The 21,080-nt window shown below is 55.6% G+C and overlaps 1 protein-coding gene across 18 annotated transcripts in view; it reads right to left on the bottom strand.

The window, feature by feature from the left end:
* Window positions 1-21,080, bottom strand: part of MACF1 (microtubule actin crosslinking factor 1) — a 138,150-nt gene that overhangs the window by 55,912 nt on the left and 61,158 nt on the right. For 13 of the 18 annotated variants that reach the window (XM_065857236.2, XM_071799029.1, XM_071799035.1 and 10 more), the window contains 19 exons: window positions 15,088-20,316; window positions 14,454-14,603; window positions 13,809-14,024; window positions 13,551-13,700; window positions 12,419-12,652; window positions 10,894-11,043; window positions 10,571-10,804; window positions 9,886-10,113; window positions 8,785-9,306; window positions 8,294-8,470; window positions 7,146-7,269; window positions 6,612-6,820; window positions 5,957-6,274; window positions 5,092-5,258; window positions 3,945-4,101; window positions 3,106-3,223; window positions 1,674-1,733; window positions 678-919; window positions 97-226 (listed from right to left, as the gene is read on the bottom strand). In XM_065857236.2, coding sequence (XP_065713308.1) covers window positions 97-226; window positions 678-919; window positions 1,674-1,733; window positions 3,106-3,223; window positions 3,945-4,101; window positions 5,092-5,258; window positions 5,957-6,274; window positions 6,612-6,820; window positions 7,146-7,269; window positions 8,294-8,470; window positions 8,785-9,306; window positions 9,886-10,113; window positions 10,571-10,804; window positions 10,894-11,043; window positions 12,419-12,652; window positions 13,551-13,700; window positions 13,809-14,024; window positions 14,454-14,603; window positions 15,088-20,316 — 8,815 coding nt within the window. The remainder of the gene's footprint in view (window positions 1-96; window positions 227-677; window positions 920-1,673; window positions 1,734-3,105; window positions 3,224-3,944; window positions 4,102-5,091; window positions 5,259-5,956; window positions 6,275-6,611; window positions 6,821-7,145; window positions 7,270-8,293; window positions 8,471-8,784; window positions 9,307-9,885; window positions 10,114-10,570; window positions 10,805-10,893; window positions 11,044-12,418; window positions 12,653-13,550; window positions 13,701-13,808; window positions 14,025-14,453; window positions 14,604-15,087; window positions 20,317-21,080) is intronic. The other 5 variants (XM_071799033.1, XM_071799036.1, XM_071799037.1 and 2 more) reach the window with 2 other exon arrangements.

Raw genomic sequence — 21,080 nt, 5'->3', positions numbered from 1 at the left:
GACTCTGCTGTGACTTCGGAATGGCCCTGCAATCCTGAACCGCTTCTAATGTGATGTTTCAAGACAGAAGCCTCACAAAGTGCTCCAGGCACTTACTCAGGTCTTCCTGCATCTTCTTCCAGTTTGCTGCTTCCGGAGAATCTGGGTATTTCTCCAGCAAGCCAGAAAGTTCTTCCTTTACCTTCTGGATCTTCCCTGAATTTTGTTCCAATTCAGCCAGAAATGCCTGGAAAATAATTATTGGACCTTCTTCAGACACAGGGCAAAAGAATGAAATCACCAAGCAGGAATGAAGCGGCAGCCACAAGTCAGAGTTGGGCAATTTCTGTTCTTTGCTCTTTAATGAAATCATTTTATTAGCAATATTGTGAGCTAACTTGGCTCCGAGAGCAGCGAAAGGCTGGGAATTGCTTTCCAGGAGAAGCTGGAGTAACCCAGCAACAAGGGCTGTAGATAAAAGCTCCTTTTCCTGGAGCCAAAAGCCTGCAAGCAAGAGGTCTCAAAGCAAAAGGAGGCTGAGCACAGCGACCTGCTTGTGATGCCCCCTGTGGAAAACCCTTCCCGACCCCAGGGCAGATCTTTGCGGTGGGGCTGGATGGATGAGCAGCAATCAAGCACATCTCCGACATCGTCTGGGAGGTGCTCAGCTCCCCGATTTCCTCGGGAAGAGACGTTACCTTGTTGTGCTCAGCCTGGGCTCTCATCGTCTCCGTCTTGGTGGGCGAGGAGGAGGCGTCCAGCTCCGACAGCGTCCGCTCCTTGGACTCCAGCCACTTGAGCATCGAGCTGGCCTCCTCCTGCACCTCCTGCATCTTCTCCAGCATGGCCGCGAGCTGCTGCTGGCGCTCCCGCAGCGCCGCGCCGAGCGCCTGGTGCTGCCGGCTCACGTCCGACACATCGCACTGGATCTCGGTCAGATCTGGTGCCAAAAAGCAGCCCAAGATGAGAACCACTGCCCGCCTGGCCCATCTTAAGCTGGACTATCAGGTTCTAGCCTAGCCCTGGGCGGGAGGAGTAAGAGGCCATGCTGCTGTCTGTCTGTCTGCAGGGCAATGTCAGGCTGTCCTCACCTCTCATGCCAGAGGGGCCTTTCCAGCTGCATCACGTATGGATGTTGACAGTTTGCAAACAAAGCAAACGCCGCCGTGTTTGTGAGACTGATGCGAGCTGAGCCCCCCCGTTCCCAATGTCACTGCTAATACAGCGCTAAAGAATTTGACACCAAAACATAAACGCCGGTTTTATGCACCTATTATCTTGTTGAACTGGCGAACTAACAGCAGATAACGGGCAATAATTAAAATCGCTCTTCAAACTGAAGGGTTGGCTGGGTTATAATCCCTTCGAACTAATAAATTTAATTGCAGGCCTTCAAATTACCTCTCATTCATCAGCTTTTACCAGCACCTGATGGGGTGTCGGGGTGCTGGTCCTCCCCGTCCTTCAGCCTGACCTACACCCTCCATCGCCGCCTGCTGGGAACTCGCCAGCCTATTTGCAGCCTCATTTCCCTGCGCCGGGACGCTGCCGGTGTCACATTGTGCTTTACACGCTCACGGATGGAAAACGCACTGACAGAAAGGGACGGGGAGACGGCGAGGCGGCCACGGCACGCGTGTGATAGAATCATAGATGGCACGGCGGTGATGGCACAGCGGGGACGGTCAGCTCACCTTTGCACGTGTGGAATCCGTTCACGCTGCTGGAGCCTCCCGCAGCGGGCAGAGCCGCACCTGAGCGGAGGGGATGGAGACAGACAAGACAGACGCGTTAGGAACGCAGACGGCATCCTCCAGGACACGGGGCACAGCGGCCACCAAGCACGGACACAGCGTCTCCACGAGCCCACTCACCGGATCAGCCTTAATTCAATTTGGAACCCATTTCTTCCTCCTCCTCCCAACACGCCCGCACCCATTGCTTCCCCAGAGGTGCTGGAAATTGCTGGACCAGAAGCAGAAGAGCTGAAGGCACCTGGATCTGGGCACCTCTTCCAGCATCGCCCAGGGTGGACGTGGCACCTGCCTAGACCATCATACCCATACCAGGGGCCACCGGCCACATCTCCACCCCAGGAAAGCTGCTACCCTAAGCATGACTTTGTGAATTACAATATCAAGTGAGACTGCTGGATGCCTTCCCTGAAGAGATTAACTCCCCTGAAGGTATCAACTCCCCCATATTCTCCTTTTCTTATGGGCTGAAGCTATTTAAATCCCACTTTGGTGCACGGACACTCTCTCATTGCCAAGAGGCTCCATGCAGGATGCACTGGTGGCCCCTCCTTGGACACCAGACCCCACAGCTACGTTCACAACCAAAGGGGGATTCACCAGGAACATTATCGGGTAGGTCTCTCTATCTAACCACACGTTAATGGACATAAGGGGCTGCAGCTTGGGTCACCCACAACAAGCCTCTCCCCACTCCTCTTGGAGGTTTCCCATCAAGTTAACCCCGACAAATACATCTAGACTGTGAATTCCCATAAATGCCCATCTACGATGAGAGTCCAGGGACTCATTCTCACGAGCTGGAAGACATCTTGTAGTTGGTTTCCAAACGAACCAGACATAATCTCATAGCTTCACAGCCTTGAAGCCAAAAAGGAGACTAGTAAATCACGTCTGGATATCGCAGTCTTAAATTTCATCCAGATAGGAAACAAATACAAGAGTTTGACTCGAATGTGCAGCCCTCAAGAGGCTGAAGCACATCACCAAGATGATGGAGCCGCCTCCATGAACTCCCACAGGGCCAAGCGCCCGAACTCGGTGCTGCTGCAGCATGAAGCTCCATCCACACTGCAATAACGTGTCCCCACGGCAAAGGCCGGGTAATTCAGTGCTTGTTACACCACAGCAAATTCAGCCACGTTGCTGGGCTCCCAGCGCTCGGCTGATTTATTAACTCAATGAGTAGCGGCAACTTGACCCCTGGGCTGAGCCGCACGATACTTGGACCATCACGGGCCCTCTGAAATGTGTTAAAAGGGGGAAATAACCACATTTTTTGCTTGAAGCGGGGTCAGAAAAGACACAGCAGTGAGAGCAAACAGTGTGCCGAGGAAGGAGGCATCCTCGGGAGGGCCGGGCTGCGACTCACCTGCCTTGGCCGCGGTGTCGGGGGCCGTGATCTCCATGATCAGGTTCTCCAGGAGGGTCCCTCTGCGGCCGATCTCCTCCACCTGGGCCCCCTTCCCCGTCCATTCCTCCAGGAGATCCTGCTCAAAAAGCAAATGCTGGGGGTCAGAGGCCGCGTTTGCCCCACCACAGCCCTCCTTCCTCATCTGTCACCTCTGCGGTGACACTGGGACATGGTGTTTATCTTTGTTGGGGGGAATCAGAGTGAAAAGCTCTTCCCTAACTCACAGTCTGCTGCAGGAAACCCTCTCATCCCTCTCACCATTTTGGGGACATCCCTCCTCGCCTCGCCATGACCCAGCCTGACGCGAGGCCGGTCCCCGCAGCTTTGGGCACAGCCCGGCGATGCGCCGGAGCCGGCGCCGCGCCGCGGGTGCGAGGGCTGCGGGTGACTCAGCAGCCGCCTGTGAGTCAAACCCTTGGCACATCCTGATTTAAAGCATCGCCGTGCCGGAGAGGAGCGGGGGTTTGGATGACGGGAGGACGCCTTCTGTGTCTAGCAAGGGGAAACACTCAGGGAAAATGAGTGTACTCGGGTCTCCCACCCCTAAATGTCCCCCTGAGCAGGTGGGAGAGGGCAGGGACACCAGGCAGGGACCACGAGGACCCTGGCAACGCTCCCTTCTCTGCAAACTGGGCACCACGGGATGCTCATACACCAGGGGCTGCAGCCCTGCAAGCACAGGGGAGCCCAGGATTCCTGAGACCATAGGACTCCACTCCCTGGGATTTATTCCATATTCCAACATTTCCACACCAGCTGCCAACTTTCCCAGTTCGGTTCCAGCTCCTGCTGCCCACCTGGATCTGCTGCCTGCGCTCGTGCAGCTCCTGGGTGCCCAGGGAGGTCTCAGCCGGCGGGATTTTGCCTTCGCTCTCCTTCAGCCACTTCCTCACGGCCCCCACCAGCTTCCGAAACTCATCCAGTTGCTCCTGGCAGGACGACGCATCCTTTTCTCTGGAGTGAAAAGGTTTTTGGAGAGTCAGAGCTCGTGCTTTGCCTCGCAATTACCCCCGCTTGAATGTCGCACAGTTGTGTCTCCAGGAGCCCTTCTTTTTATTATTATTATTATTAGATGTTGCTTAGGAACAGTGCAAGCAGCGCCAGCCAAAAGTGGGGTGCACGCCGCGGCCTGCCCCCCCAAATTGTGGCCGGTGGAACTTTTGGGGACGCTCCAGTATCACCGTGGTGGCCGACAGCCCCGGGACCACCACGGTTGACCTGCGCTGGGGTCTTTGTGCAGGGGGGAGTGATGCTTTTGGGAAAACAAGGCTCATTCATGCTGTCTCAGCCCAGCCAGCTGCAGCCTCATCTATTCAGCCCGTCCCTGAGGAACAAGGCAGCCCCGGGCAGGAGCCGCGGGCCCCCCCGGCTCAGCGCTCACCCCACGCAGCTGCTGGCCGGAGGCAGCGCTGTGCTCAGCGCTGAATGACCCGGGGTTATTATGAGATTCATCTGCTTTTCCTCATCACCTTCTCTGTATTCAGCAGGGAGATTTTGGAGATACCGCCCAGGAGGTGTGACCGGCTCGGGGACACGAGCTATCGCTCCAACCCTCGCCGATTCAACCCCAGGCTGCTGCTAAAAGCTCCTCTGTATCCCCACCTTGAAGGGGACTCTGGGGACAGGCTGCTCTGCTGTGTCACCTCCCGGAGAGCACCCCCGGGACAGGCTCCCCCCGCCGCGATGCTCGGGGCAGGAGCTGCAGCAGCCCACACGCCGGGAAACGCACCAGCGCCGGCTCCTGCAGCACCAGGAATTTTTCACGCCGCCCCCAGCCAAAAGCTTTTTTTAAAGCGTCAGCTGGAGCGAGCTGCCTCACATCTCCGGCGTGGGAGGAGGGAGGCAGGAGGAGTTCGCTCTTGCCCCCCCATGGAAAGGAGAGCTCTATGAGGTCTTGCTCTGCACGCCAAACTCACCTCCCCTGGTCGGGTCCCTGGGACTCACCTCTCTTTCGCCACCTTCTGCAGCTGCAGAAAGTCTTTCTTCAGGCTCTGCAGCTTCTCCTGCTGTTGGGAAGCCCCGGGAGCGAAGCCGCAGGAGCTCAGCTCCGCAGCCAGGTGCTCCAGGGTGGTCAGATCCTCCTGGTGCTGCCTCAGCTCCGAATTCAGCTCCTGCCAAGAGCAAAGGGTGATGCCAACCATGCCCCCGCCAGCAGACTGGGGCAGGGGGGCGAACCGGGCAGCCCTGTGCGGGCAGCACCATGGATCGCACCAGCACCTGCTCCCACCTCAGAAAATACCTTAAGCAGCTCTAGGTGCAAGTTCCACCTTCCCCAGCATGCAGGGAATGGGATGGGGGGGCTCTAGCCCAACCCAACCCAACCCCCCACCACAGTACAAATGTCTGGTTTTACACCAGCTTAGAGCATTGCCAAGGTTGTGGCCAAACCTCCCGCCTGGTAGGAAACCAGAGGGGGGAATCCTGGCGCAGCAGTGACCGGGACCCACGGCATCTCCGAGGGCTTTGTCACATCCTGCACTGCGCTCGCTGCCAGCGCTCGGGCGTGTTGCCGTATTAGCCCTGTGGAGTCTTTAATCTGTAAAACCTGGCTATATTTGGAGCGGCCCTTAAGAGCCTGGCTAGAGATCTCTTCCGAAAAGCAGCCCAGCCCCAGGGAAATGCCATTCCCCTCTCTCACTGATGGAAACAGCCTCCGCTGCTCCAGCCGTGCTCCTTTCCCCAGGCAAAGCGCCAGCACGGGTCCTGCCAGCCCGGGAGCGACCCTATTTGTCCAGGAAGAAATCACTGCAAAACATCCCCATCCCAGAAACCCCAGGCCAAGGTGGAGCCTTCTCCCCCTGCATCTCACCTGGATGTGCTGGGAGAAGTGAGCGATATCCTGCTCCGGCCGATTCCCCGACGCCAACACCCGCGCTCTGCTCTCCGTGAACTGCTGCAGCTTCTCCGAGAGCTGCTCGTACTGCTCGACCTTCGGGAGGAGGCTCTTGAGGGCATCCTCCCGGTCCCGCTGCTGCCGGCACAGCCTCCCGAAACGCTCCGTCACCTCGGCCAGCTTGGCCTGCATGGCCGAGGCCGTGGGGCTATCCGCCGTCTCCAGGAACCGCGTCACCATCTCGCGGGTGGCTTCCAGGCAGCTCTTCTGCCTGGCGATGTCCTGCTTCAGCTTCTGTGGGGACACACAGACAGGGATGCCACTTTAGGAAGGCTCTTGAGCGAAACTGGATGGGCATGAAGAGGTGAAGAGGCTGAGCAAGAATCGTTTTCTATCCCTGTTTTCCTTTGTGATCTCCCCAGCCCGCTCTGCCTTGCCCTGGTGCCTGATATCCAAGCCCTGCTTGTCCAAAGAAGAAAGACTTCCAACAGGTCCTGCCTTCAAGAAATTAAATAAAGGTTCTGCTCATATCCCTTTTTTAGGTTTTTTGGGCTTTCAGAATACTGTAGCTGCCTGGTTCAGATCCTGCACAGGCGCATTCGAGGCGAGGGAGCGCAGGGACCGGCCTTACCGTGCTGGTGGCAAGCGAGTCCTGGATGGAGGTGGAGGAGAGCGCAGCCGGCTGCTCTCCCTCCAGGCTCTTCTCGACCTCGGCCACGGCCTGGAGAAGGTTCTCCAGGCTCTCCTGGACGCTCTGGGACTGGGCGATGGATTTCTGCAGCAGGTCGGAGCGCTCGGTCATCTGCTGGGAGAGGCTCTGGAAGCGGCCGACGATGGCATCTGCGGAACCCAGCGCAAAAGGAGAATCAGCGGCAAAGAGCTTCTCACCCAGTGCTCGGAGAGCGGTGAGGACCACGTGTGGCTGCTGCCGAACCCTCCGAGGCTGAGTCCCCATCCCCAAACTCAGCAGTGAGACAGGGAACCCAAGGCAACCAGCCAAACTGGATCACAGCCGTCCCCAGGGGCAAACACGAGCGTGTTGAAGACGTCTTGCTGTGTGCGTTTGCCCCATCTTCCCCCAAAAGTGGGACATTTCTTCTTTCCCACCTCCCTGGCTGTTTTTCAGGCTCTCCCCAACCATCCCTGCTAACGCTTTGCTCCGTACCTGTTGTTTCCTGAATGTGCCCGTGGTCCGGGGCTGGCTCCCCTTGTACCTCCAGCAGGGACCGAGCTGCTTTCCGGAGCTTCTCCACCAGCACCTGATGCTCAGCGAGGTCTCCCTGCAGCTGCTGCTTGGACGTGAGACAAGGCACAAATCAATGGTGGGTCATACACAAGAGAGACCTGCACCCACAGAGAGCTCAGAGCTCCATTTAAACCCCGCTGAGGGATCCTGTTCGCTTAAATCACAAAATCATTAAAGAAAATTAATGTAGGTTGGAAGGTCCAACCGCATGGTGCACACAGAGCTGGTGCAGGGGGTCTGGGCTGTCCCAGTGCCACCCTCATGGGGAGGAATGAGAGGAAACGGCCTCAAGTTGTGCCAGGGGAGGTTGAGGTTGGATCTGGGAACAATTTCTTCCCCAAAGGGCTGTGGGGCATTGGAACAGGCTGCCCAGAGCAGTGCTGGAGTCACCAGCCCTGGAGGGTTGGACAGACGGACATGAGGTTCTCAGGACATGAGTCAGTGCTGGGGTTGGTTTAATGGTTGGACTTGATGATCCTCAGGGGCTTTTCCAACCAAAACGATTCTATAATTCTATTATTATGGGACAGTTTGGGTTGAAGGAGCCTTCCAAGCTCATCCAGTCCAACCCCAATGAGCAGGGACGTCTTCACCCAGCTCAGGTTGCTCAGAGCCCTGTCCAATGTGATGTTGGATGTTTTCACGGATGGGGCATCCACAACCTCTCTGGGCAACCTGGCCAGGGTCTCACCACCCTCAGACTCACAAATGGAGACTGGAAATTGGAAATTTGGGCTAATTTCTTCCCCAAAGGGCTGTGGGGCATTGGAACTGCCCAGGGCAGGGCTGGAGTCACCATCCCTGGAGGGTTGCACAGATACACAGATGAGGTTCTCAGGACATGGGGCAGTGCCAGGGGTGGGTTATGGTTGGACTTGATGACAGAATCACAGAATTGTTTTGTCTGGAAGAGACCCTCAGGATCCTGGAGTCCAACCGTGCTCAACCAGCCACAAAAGCGAACGGATCAAGTTTCTTTCCTGCTGCTGACTGCTCAGAGCGGCAGCCAAACTGCCACCCAGGTGCCACCGCTCCCCCAAGAGCTGCCCCACGGAGCCCATCCGCACCTTGGCGCTGGCGAGCTGCTCCTGCAGAACAGCCGGGTCTGAAGAAACCGTCTCTGAGAGCAGTTTCCCAACGGTGGCTTCGCTGTCCTGCAGCCACGTCCTGAGAGACTCTGCCACCTCCTGGAACTGCTGGTAGTGATCCAGCAAGGTGCTCAGGTGGGAGCCCAGCTTGGTGCACTGCAAAGGAGCAACAGGAGGGTGAATAAAAGAGCAAGGGGAGGATGCACACACGCACAGAAATCATCCAGAAAGAAAAAAATCATTTCAAAACCAATCTTGCCATATGTGTTAAAGGAATTACAGGCAACAACAGAGGGTGTTACTCTTGCCCAAGCCCTGGGAGGAGACAATCCCTGTCCTACAGTCTACATATGTGCTAGAAGTCCAGCCAGACATTCAGAAGTGAAACATCTCTCTGCTTGTTAGATACACACAGGAGGGAAAACAGCAGCCAGGGTTCAACTCCCAGCCTTGCAGAGCCCTTCCCCTACCTTGGAGTGCAGCGCTGTGTATCTGTGCGTCGCATCCTCCAGCTTGCTCCTGACCACGCTCCCGGACGCCAGCGCCTGGGTCCCCGCGTCCCCAGCAGCTCCCTCTGCATCCAGCACCTTCTGCCCCGACATGGTGACAAACCGCAGGTCCCCTTTGTGGGAAATCACGTCCTCCGAGAAGCTCCCCTGTCGCAGGAGCAGCTGCCGGAGAGCCGCGGGGTCACTGTCCCCTTTGTGCATCCCCTCCAGATCCTGCTCCGCTTGCGTCAGCCAGGCCTCGAACTCCCCGTGATCCCGCAGGAATTTCTGCAGCTCGTCCCGCAGGACCTGCACTTGTTTCAGCTGCGTCTCGGACCGCGAGAGGGACGCGCTGTACTGCTCCTTCAGCTCCGCCAGCCGGCCCCGCAGCCGCTCGCGCTCCTCCCCGGCCAGGCTGGGGCCGTGCTTGTCCAGGAACGCCTGCGCAGACTGCGTGGCCAGGATGACGTCCTGCTGCTGGGACAGCAGCTCCTGGTGCTGGGCCTGGAAGATGCCAAAGAGCAAAAAGGACAAAGGTGAGAGCCTGGCCCAGGTTGGGCAGAGAGGTGGTGGATGAACCATCCCTGGAGACATCCCAGGCCAGGCTGGACGGGGCTCTGAGCAACCTGAGCTGGTGAAGCTGTCCCTGCTCATGGCAGGGGTGGTACTGGGGGACATTTGAAAGTCCATTCAAGCCAAACCATCCTGTGATTCTACGACACCTGAAGACCAAGCACTCAGCAAGTGCGGTGAGACCACACGTGTGATGGAGCCTCTATACCCTTCCCGCAGCACCAGCAAGATGGGGAACACCCCAAGGTGGGGGTACCGGCAGGAGTAACCCCTTCTCTAACCATGATGGGCACCTTCTCTAATCACCCTGATTGCACCCACCCACCAACACACAGACCGCGTGTCCTCCAGGGCAGGGACTTCCCAGGAAATCCCGAGTCTCCCATCTGGAGAATCACCCTGAACACGTGTTTTGGAGGCCAGACCCATCTCACGGCCCACCCTGCTCCCAGAGGCAGGCTCGGTGTGTGGGGCACTAAGCTTTGAGAGGGACGAGGTGTCAGTCCTGACCTTCAGCCTCTCGTACTGCTCCTCCAGGCTCTCGGCAGCGCTGGCTGCTCCCATGACGTGGCCGTCAGGGACATCCTGAGCACCCGTCCCCGCTCGTGTCCCCGGCGCTTGCTCGATGGGGTGCGGTCTGTACTCCAGGAGCTCTCCCTTCTGCTCCAGCGATGCCACCCAGTTCAAGAGGGAGTCGATCTTACTGCTGTTCTCCTCCAGCTCTTTGGCAGCTTTCACCTGGGAGCAGAGACTCCAGATAAGAACTCATTTTATGCGTGTTCAGCAAACTGTTGCACAGGGGACACAAAACCAAACAAAGGCGAATCCCTGGACACTTTTCCAGCCACAGCAAACACCTGAGACACTCAGAGACCTCCAGAACACCTTGTGGCTCTCCAAAAGGGAGAAATGTGCAAAGAAGCTGTGAATAAACTCAGCCTCTTGGCAGTGTTGTATTTATCAGGCCGGTGTCCCCATTTCCCTCCAACCAGCTCATCTGTGGCCGCAGGTCTCAAGGCATCTCAGGAGGGGACACAGCACCACTGTCCCACCTCACCCAGGGGACAGAGGAACAGTAAATGTCTTTACACCCCATCACCCAGACAAATACCAGGACCCCAAATGATTCTGCACCAACTGGACCTCGCTGTCCACCTCAAGCAGAGCCCTGGCGCTCCAGCTCTTTGCACGGCACCTTTTCCGTCTCCTGCTGCACCGCGGCCGTCACAGCACTCTCCAGCTCCTTCTGCGCCACCTCCGTCCTCTCCTGCAGGGAGCGATACTGCTCCTTGGCACGCTTGAGGTTCTCCTGCAGCGCTGCCAGCTCCCCGGGCTCCATCTTCGCCTTGTTCTCCTCCAAAAACTCCTCCGTGCTTTTGAGGACGCTGGCGAAGGAGGCGGCTCGGGTGTGCATGCTCCTCTGCAGCTCCTAAGCAGACGATGCCGTGAGGCTCCGTGCGCTCCCACGGCACCACCGACCCTCTCCGCGTTCCGACCCCCGGGTTGTAAAGCACTGACCTTCACGTCGCTTTGCCTCTGCTGCAAGGCGGACAGGTCCCCCTGGCTGGCTGCGCGCTGCTGCTCCTGCAGCGTGTCCTCTGCCTGGCCCAGCCAGCGGCTCAGCTCGGCCAGGCTGCGCGCCCGGGCCGCCTGCTGCTCCTGCAGCGTCTGCGGGCACAGGGGACAGAGAGGGGACAGTTAGAACCGGCCGCTGCGCCCTCGGCTCACGCTGAAAGGCAAAGGCGAGAGGTTACAGCCGGAGCATCTCCTGACGGTGAGGATGCAGCACACAAAATGGCTTTTGCAGCTCTCCACATGCTCCCTCTCCGGTTGCAGGGCTCAGACGCCAAGTCCTCGCCAAGCAGAAGCTGCTCGCTGTGAATTTGCCACCATTTGAGCAAGCTCCTCTCAATTTGCTCCTTGAGGAGCTCCAGTGTGGAGCTACGCTCCAGGTCACACATTCCTCTCCTGGGAGAACCCAGCCAGAAGTTTCTGTGCTTTTTCCATGCAACCTTACATCAAAAACGCAGCAGAAACTCATCTAACGAGAGGCAGCGATGACCTGAGGTCAGGCAGCACCACTGTGGAGCCCCAAACAACCTAAACAGGCTGATATTTTTGATTCTGGGGATGGAGAGGGAGCCCAGGAGAGAGAAAGCGCCTCTGTAGCTGATCCAGCTCCTGCGTTTTGCTGCCAGAGCACAAAACAGAAGCGCCTCTTTGAGCATGATGTGACCTCAGAGTCCCTGCAACGTTCCCCTTCCCCTTTCCACGGGGGGACACAAAAAGGTTTGAGTTTTCACTGGGCATTTCAGCAAGGTGACGGCCAAACTTGTGCAAAACACTGTGCTTGTTGCTCCCAGTCATAAGATAAACAACAGAAGCAAATTGAAAGAGCCTTCTTAAGAGCTCTCCAGCTGCAAAGCGAGTTCTTCCTGGGTTAGGATGGGCGCACACTCAATCTGTAAAAGCAAAGCAAACTGGTTAATACACACACACACACATTCCAGAGAGGACAGGCAAGAGTTACAGAGAGCAATTGTTAATAAAAAAACACATTAATCCTGTCTAGAATCAGAGGATCCATGCAGTGACGGGGGCTGCAGCAGAGCCCTGAGGACTTATTTTTACAGCTGCCCGCTGCCTCCATACATCATCAGCTCTTTCTCTGGGACAGCAATTCCTGACTTGGGCACTGGAAATAAGGCATTAAAACTGTGACCCCGGTGGCTCCTCCGCACAGGGATTTTTCTGGTGGGGTTACAGAGACCAGGGATTATTGCCCCCAGCCCAGAGCAACTCCATGTCTAGCAGGGCACTGCCCAGACCTCCATTTTTTTGGAGAAAAGCGATTTTCCACCTGGGAGTTATGTGGTAGGAAGGAGACAGACTTTAGAGGAAGCTCATGATGTGCAATGAGAAGTCGTAAACCATGAGTGACATGCACGTGAAATCCCAAATAGGAGGTGTCTCAGCGCATGTTCTTGTGGCCGGGAAGCGCTTCAGCGAGCGAAATGCAGCCAGGCAGCAGATGCGTCCCAACCTTCACCTGATCCGGCTGCTCCGCTTGCTGGAGACAGACCTGCAGGACCTCCACCCGAGCCGTCACCCGCTCCGACAGGTCCCGGAAAGCTCTCTGCAGCTCATTGAGCAGCCTGAGCAGCTGCCGGCTCTGCTGCGGGGTCAGATCCTGGGCGTGCTCGGAGATAAGGAACTGGATGTCGAAGGCGGTGGCGTCGAGCTGAGATTTGGTGTCAGCGAGGGGCTCTTGCAGCTCCTGAATGGGGAGGAAAAAGACCTGTCAGGCAACGTGACTCTGTCCTGCTTTAGACGGGGGACACAGGGACAGGCAGCGGTACACATGCTTTGTCACCAGAATATATTCAAGAAATCCCAAACCCTCCCAAAAGCGCACTCGGCATCGAGGTGATGGCATCTCACCGCGGTAATTTTTCAGTGCTACCCTCCAGCACCTCACCGAGAGATGGTTCAGAGTGTGGCTGTGGAGCTGTCGGAGCCCTGAAGGTGACATGGAGCTGCCACCAGCCCAGCCCAGTCCGTGGTGACTCCATGTGCCACCAGCAAAGCCTTCGATCCCCTGACTTCAATGCCAAGGTGCTACCAGCAAACGGAGATGCTGAACCGACCCAACCTTGAGAGCTATCGCTAAAAGATGAATAAATGTGGAGGGAAACCTGGGCTTTTGGTATAGTCATCATAGAATAGAATCATTTTGGTTGGAAAAGCCCCTCAAGGTCATCGAGTCCAACTGTCAACCCATTCTTGGCAGTGATCCACGTCCTGAGAACCTCATCTCCATCGGTTCAACCCCTCCAGGGATGGTGACTCCATCACAGCCGACGGAGCCCAGAGTGGGTGTGATGGGGGATCTCTCAGAGCCCCTATGGAGGAAGCAGCTCTCTCCTCAACACCCTGATGAGAATCCCCATCACACACCTGTGTTTGAGCACGTTCCCCAAGCAGCCAAAGCCAATGGTTTGTTTAGTGCAGAAACAAAAGACTTTGGAGCAAATACAACATTTTTGCTCCTCCTGCAACAATGGATAAGGGCAAACCCTCGGTCGGCTCCAGGAGGGAAACGGGATTAAAAGCCGCTCTGTGCAGAGGACAGTAACTTCATCGTGCAGAAGGATTAGGGGCATTGCCATGGTTACCTGGTAGCGCTGGAGGCAGCGACTCAAGCTGCTCGCATCAGTTGTGTGCTGGTAATCGCTGCCGTCCAGCGACTCTGCGGTGCCAGAGACCCAGCCCAGCAGCTCCTGGAGTCTGCCCTGGAGAGTCTCGTGATGTGCCACGATTTTAGCCTTAAAACAAAATTAAAGATGCATCATTAAAGAAGAAGCAGAGCTCTACGGGGAAGGAGCACCGGGATGCTGGGGGGAACACGCAGCAGGGACAGTCACCAGCTCTACCTTTTCGGTTTCTGCAGCCCCATGAAGGTTTTGCAGCCGGGATTCCAGGACATCATTCGCGGAGCTCAGAGACTTCTGGAGGTTCTTGGCGTCCTTCTCCAAAGCCTTCAGTAATTGCTCAGGGACTTCTTCAGGGGGGTTGGCCACAATCCGCTTCACGGCGTCCAACTCCTGATTCACGGGGAAGCTCAACTCCCGCAGCTCAGCGCCCAGCGCCTGAGACAAGACAACATCGTTATGTCTGAGATACGGTGACTTCATCTTCCCGCTGCCAAAACCGAGGAAAAAGCTTTGGAGATGCAGCTCCAAACACTGCGTCTGTCTCCTTGGAAGATTCCCAACCACCCTCCAGCCCAGCGCTCGCCTGTCTTACTCCAGGCTGTAAGATTCATCTCAGCAAAGCTCAGCTTCTTGTCTAAGCAGGGAGGCGGTGAGGCAGAGGCAGTGCCAGAGCGGGGAGACACAGGGTTTGCCTGTTAAACCTGAGACTAAACTCCCTGGCTGGCTCATCAGAAGCAGGGAGGGGGTGCAAGTGCTGTGCAAGAAGATGGGGAGAGGAGAGATGAGTTCTGTCCGGCCTAACTTCTGTCCTGCCTAACTTCTCTCTGGCCTAACGCCGGCCAAGCCAGGCCCAGCCCCGCTCACCTCCGCCTGCCGCAGCAGGTCGTGCAGCGCTGCCAAATCCTGCTCGGCCGGCTGCACCCGTTTGATTTTCATCTCAATGTCTCGGAGCATGGAGCGATACGATATCAGCTTCTCGTCGTGCTCCAGACACATCTTCTTGGTGAACATGATCTACAGAATCAACGAGTAAAACAACACCGCAGGTTTAGACAGAAAACAAAGGATTATACACTATTGTTTTGTCGCAAAGAAGAAATCTCTTAATCACGCTCCATTTCAGGGACTTTCCACTCGCTAGTCTTATCTACAAGATTTACTACAGGAAAAATAAAACATACAGCCCTTTTTCCAACATAAGCTTATAAATGGCAAGAGATCTCTGGTGTTAAAGTGCCAAAAAAGAGTCCTATTTATTAGTCATTTATAAGTAATGCTCTAGCAAAAAAGAAGCCACGACTAAGCCTTGCATGTTTTCAGCCGCACATCACCGGGTCCTCTGCCAGATCCATCGCAGCTGACACCGCAACATCCAGCTCCAACACCCACTCCCCTTGTCCCGGTTCTCCTTTGTGCTCAGGACCTCGGATGGATTTAACAGTAACAGGCACAAATAGCTCAAAAAAAGAAGTCAAAATAGCAAAAAGCATCAATTTACCTGGGCTGGCCTGGTGGATTCTTGAGAGGTTTCCAGCAGCTCCCCCTCCACGATCACCGGTAAGAGCAGACCCCGCTCGGCAGGACCCGGCTGCCGGCTCCTCTCCGAGGGGGATTCTCCGGGGGGTTTTGGGGGAGCAGGGGCAGCCCCTGGGCTGGTCTCCAGCGTTTGCTCTCGCTCTGTCTCTTCTCCAAGCCCAAGGGTTGCAGAAGTTTCCTGCACTTCTCTGGGCTCCTCTCTGATAATCAGTTCCTCGGGTAGTTCGCCGGCTGCAGGGGCTGCACTGGACACGTCACCTGTGGTTTCCACCTCGGTGTCCTCCTCCATCCTCTCCTCCAGGCTAAATGCCATTGAGGAGTCATGACCATTTCTAACCCCACCTTTCAGCACCTCTTCATCTTCCCCTTGTCCTGGGGGAACAGGGAACTCCTGACCCCCAGCAAGGTTTTCTTCATCCTTCTCAGAAACCATTCTCTTCTCTTGGCCACCCCTGCTGCTCCCCATGCTCTTGGCTGCCTCTCCTGCCAACCCAGCAGCGATCCTGGTGGTGGTTTCATGTTTTACTTCTGCCGTGCTTGAGATGAAGTCGTCCTCCTTCTTCCCTGGAATTTCTTTGGAAATTGGAAAAGGAAGGGGTTGTTTTTCCACAGAAGGTTTCTCTGGATGAGCACTGTCTCCTGGGACACCCGTCTGCTTTGCTTTCTTTTTCTTGCTTTTCTGTTTTTGGGTAGGTTTCGGCTCCATTTCACTTGTTTTTTCTTCATCAACTGGACCTTCTGCACGCAGTCTCAGGGTCTCTCCTTCGATGTGCTTGACAGTTCTTTTACCCGCAAGCTCGTCTCCGGCAGGCTCCATCGGGATGCTGATCTCAGGGGGTTCTCCAGGCTCTGTAGGACCCACCTTGCCCTTCCCTCGACCCACAGTCACAGGTTCCCTTGGGGCTGCCGGTGTCACCCGGCCCGCTCGCTCCTCTTGCTCAGAAGCCACCTCTGCACCTTCTCCACCTGCCACGGTTCCCTCTGCACTTCCAAACCTTCTCCTCATCCTCTCCTCCACACTGCGAAGAGCCTCCGTGTCCAAAACCAACTGCTCTTTCTCCAACCCCAATCCCTCCACTTTCTCTGACCCTCGATCCGCTGCTTCTCTCGGTTCTTTCTCCCCAGCTGCTCCCACCTGGAAGCTGCTTTTCACGATCCGTTTATCCACTGCCCTTCCCACCCCCGTCTCTTCAGACACAGACGCTGTACCCGATGCTGAGGGGTGTTCTGGAGCCTGTTCTTGGGGATGGTGCATTACCCCATTCTCTGAAGTTTCTGGAGGTTTTGATCTCCCTTTTCTCAGTGTCACTGGGGATCTCTCGGTGGCAGCGGCTGCACCTCCAGCCACGTCGTAGCTCAGGGCTTCAGACCCAGCTTTGTGCTCAGACTTCTTAGCATCACTGGTGGAGACAACACCACCTTCCTCTTGTGGAGATAACTTTTCCATTTTTTCCTTGAAAAGGTGGGGTTCATCTACTTTGCAGACCTCAGAACCATATTTCTCTGTGGACATTTGCCCTTTCCGAAGGCTGGCAGCTAATTTGGGACTAATCAGCTCTTTTTCAACAGCTTCCTTCAAACTCAACCTCTTCCCACTACTCGCATCCACGATTCCCCCCGTCCTCATCTGGTTGGTGGCGATGACTTGGGCCATCTCCTCATCCAGCACCCCCCGCTCCACAGCAGCCCTCAGGGACAACCTCTTGGTGACCGTCCCCTCCACGACGCCCCCGGCGTCCGCCTGGGCCTGCAGCAGCCGCAGGGTGGGCAGCGGGTCCACCTTCCCCATCCTCACCGCCTCGGCGCACGTCAGCTTCTTCCCCGTCACCTCATCCTCCATGGCTCGGAAGGGATGGACCTCCAGATACCTCTGCCCAGATTCAACGTCGATTTTACACTTCTTGACGAACTCCGAGTAGGGAACGATCATGCAGGTCTCGGGATCTACAATCCCTTCTCTCATTTCTGAAGATGCCAGGACTTTCTCCACCACCTGCTTGGGCAGCAAGCCCTCCTTGACCGCTTGACTGAGTGCCAGTCTCTGGCCAGAAGCAGGATCTAAAATGCTTCCAACCCCAGCCTGGATTTCTTGCACTTTCCTCTGGAATTCTGGACTAACGAGCCCTAACGATACCACCCTGGCCAAGGGCAGTTTCTCCTGCGTGACCGGATGAACGTAGTCCTGCAGACACACTCTTTCAGCTTTCCTGAGTTCGTCACATGAATCTTCACCTATCAAACCATGTTTCACTGCCTCGTTTACCGACAGCCTCATTCCAGACACGTGATGGATGATTCCTCCATCAGCAACCTGCTTGGCCAAGAGCTGAAAAGCTTCTTCCTTTTCCAGGAGCCCTTTTTCAACAGACTGTGCGACAGTCAGAGGCTGCTTGGTTTTAGGATCCACAATCCCGCTGGTCTCAGCCTGTAAGCGAACGAGCTTCTGTCTGGTCACCTCATCAGTGCCCTTCCCTTTGGAGGCCTTCTCCAGCTGGACCAGCTCTTTCTGACTCGTCGGCTCTATAAGGCCCAGATTTGAAGCCAAAGTGACCGAGACTTTTTTGCCACGTTTCAAGTCGATGATCCCTCCAGTAACCACCTGCCCTTCCAAGATCCTCAGCGCCGTTTCCTTGTCCAGAAGGCCAACGGCAGCGGCGTCCTTGATAGAGTAGACAAAGTTATTGCCTGGGTCCAGAACACCACTTATTGCTTTGTCAGACTCAAGTACCTTCTGGAGAAGCTTCTCATCCATCAGACCTTCTTCAATGACATCCTCGGTGGACAATGATTCACACGTCTGAGAGTCAAAGAAGCCGCTGAACATCTTCATCTTCTCCATTAGTTTCACGGCGGTGTGGCTGGACACCACTCCACAGGCAACAGCTTCGTTCAGAAGAAGACTCTTGCCTGTCTGCTCATGGATTATGCCACCGCTTTGGAGCTGCGTTAACAGCATCTCCAAAGCGTCCTCTGGTTCCTGCTCTGCAAGGGCTGGCAGGGATGTTTCACTAACACTATCATCATCTAATACTCCTTCTTCTTCTTCTTCCAATCCACTTTTGAGGTGTTCACTTTGCCTCTCTGTTCGCTCAGCCTCTGCAGTTTTTGGGAGCACAACCTCCTCTTCCCCCAGCAAGCCGTTCTCAACTGTTCCTTCATCTGGCAAACCAATTTCTCCAACATCTTCTGCCTCCAGTTCAGGTTCCTCCACACCCTGAGACCTCTCTGCCATGATTCCCAGCTTATCCCTTCTTTCTGAAACATCCACTGATATGCAGATTTCTCTTTTCATAACAACTGTCACGCTTTCCGATGCCCTCTGCTGATCTTCCATACTTTCCACTCCATCTACTGTAGTAGGCTTGGACTCTTCTGCCTCAGCCATCATTTCCTCTGTTTCTCTGAATCTACTTTCAAGGTCACCAGGATGTCCTGGCACGGATAATTTTACCTGCTGCTTGTCCCTGCCTGTAGAGGCTACTTGCTGCCTTCCAAATTCAGCATCGGCTTCACCCTCGATGCAGACCTGTTCAGCATAGATCTGCTCTTGCTCTTCCACAAGCAGGTTGTCTTCTGCACCCTCCAACAGGAGCCTTTCAGGTCCCATCACCACCTCCCCATTCTCCAGAGCAGTTCTGAGTGGCAGGACCTTTTCGCTTTGTTCTTTGGAAGGAGCCAATTGCAAGCCCAGCTGCTGCGAAGACAAGCCATTGCAAGGCTCGCTCTCAAGAGCCGCATCTACCCTTATCTCCTCAAGACCTTCACTCTCTTCCAACATGTGTGCATAGGTTCCATTTTCTTGAGTTTGGAGTAGGGCTTTAGTGACGCTGTTCAACTCTCCATCCACTAAGAGCAGCTTTTGGCCATCATGGATGTTGATGTAGCTGTGGGTCATCAGGTGGAACATCAGCCTTTCGTCGTCACTCCTTAGCAAAGGGTCACTTTGCTCTTGGTGACCTGTGGGACTCCTTCCAGCGGAGCTTTGGCCGTGCCTGGTTCTGCTGGGAGAGCCGGCGAGCTGCACGCCGGCCATGACGTCAGGTATGACTGTGGACTTCAGCTTCTTCGCCACATCTCTCTCCAAGACGCCGTGTTCAACCGCTCTCTTCCAGGACAACACCTCGGTGGTTTCTGGTATGAACACAGCCTTAATGAGTTGCCTCTTGCTGAGGATCTTGTAAACCAACTCTGTGGACAGGATTCCTTGCTCCAAAGCATCTGCAACTGTGACAATCTCCCCTGTCTCTGGCCACAGGAGCCCCATGAAGGACCAGAGGGATTCCAGGACCACCAACGCAATCCTTGGTGCTACCAACTCTTTCCTTACAGCTTCATCAATGGTCAGTCTCTCTCCCGTGACGGTATCGATGATGCCGCCCGTCTGAAGCTGCCGGATGAGCAGCGTGCACGCCAAATCCTGGTCAATTAAATTATGTCTCACGGCCTCATCCACAGTGAGCCTGTGCCCTGTCCTGGGGTCAACGATGCCACCAGCGAAGAGGTGGGCTTCCAGCAGCCTGACCGTCACCTGCCTGTCTATCAGCCCCTCCTGGAGGGCACGGAAGATGCTGACCTTCCTGCCCGATGTCAAGCTCACCGTCCCCCCCGCCAGCTGCGTGACCGGCAGCAGCCTCAGCCCCGTCTCTTGGTGCACGATGCATCGATCCAGGAGCTCGGACAGGCTGATTTTCTCAGCGGTGTTGGGGTCAATCAAATCCTTGCTGCTCTCCAGGTGAGACAGAAGCCTGGAATGCAGCTGAGGGGGAAGGAGCCCTTCTTGCACTGCTGTCTCCATGCTGATTCTGCCCTGATGGGTTTTAAAGCCGCCAGTGGCAAGCTCAGCTTCAAGAATCTTCAACCCGATGCTCTCGCTGATTTTCCCCTCTTCTATTGCAGCGATCACAGGTAGGACCGGCCTCCCTTCCCAGCTGATTTCTTCCACCCGGTGGAGAGCATCCTTCAGCTCCTGCAGCACCTGGAACATCCTCACATCAATGATGTTTCTCGCCAGACCTTTCTCCAAGGAGAGTTTCTCGTTGGTCTCTGGAACAACTAAGTCAGACGTGATAACCTGAGCCTCCAAGAGGACGAGGCCGGTGTCCTGATCTATAAGACCTCTCTGCATGGCACCAAAGACAGGGAATATTTCTACCGTGCCAAGATCGATCACTCCTGCCACTGTTTCACTGCCCTAGAACAGAAAGAGAAGGAAAAGTATTAAATCAAAATTGCAAGCACTCGGGTCGTATGAGGTCCAGGGAGGTCTCAGTTTCCAAAAATGTTTAAAAACCCTAAACAGGCTAGAAAGGAGTCCCAAAGTGTTTGAAATGCAACTCCAAAGGGATCACAGCACTCAAATGGGTGCATTTGCCAGCAAGTTTAAATGCTCATCTAGTCCATCACCCAGGGCAGCATGGAGATGCCTCCGACATCCAGCAGCAACGCAGCAAAGCGGCAAACGGCAAAACCCAGACGTGCTCCTAATGCTCCGCGGAGAAACAGGGGGAAGGAGACCACCAAGCACACCAAAGCCCTTCAACGACGTCCGTTTTAAAAAGTAGAGACAACACAAAGACCACTGTGTACCCAGAGGGAAAAAACCCTTATCTAGGAACCTGTCCCAGCGCAGCTTCCGTGCTGACTCCTGCCATGCTTTAAATCCTGCCCTTCCCAAGCAGATCCCAAGTGCCAGGACGGCTCAGGAACGGCCCAAGCAGCTCCCCAGCTGCACAGAGCGGCCAAGCGTCAGGACAGGAGCGCTGTGTGCAGGGCAGCTCTCCCAGCACCACCACCAGCATCTCCAATTAACCTGCTCTTCAGACAGCTCACAGGGAGAAATATAAGAAGCTGGAGGTCCCAGCATGGAAACAGAGCATCTCCTTTGGTGTTTCTCAAGGGGCTTTTCTCTTCTTGCTTGTATCCCCACAGGGAGTGTAATAATTAAGGTGATGAACA

Source organism: Patagioenas fasciata, chromosome 25, assembly GCF_037038585.1.
Source record: "Patagioenas fasciata isolate bPatFas1 chromosome 25, bPatFas1.hap1, whole genome shotgun sequence".
NCBI lineage: Eukaryota > Metazoa > Chordata > Aves > Columbiformes > Columbidae > Patagioenas > Patagioenas fasciata.
This window is presented reverse-complemented; position numbering and strand designations above follow the sequence as displayed.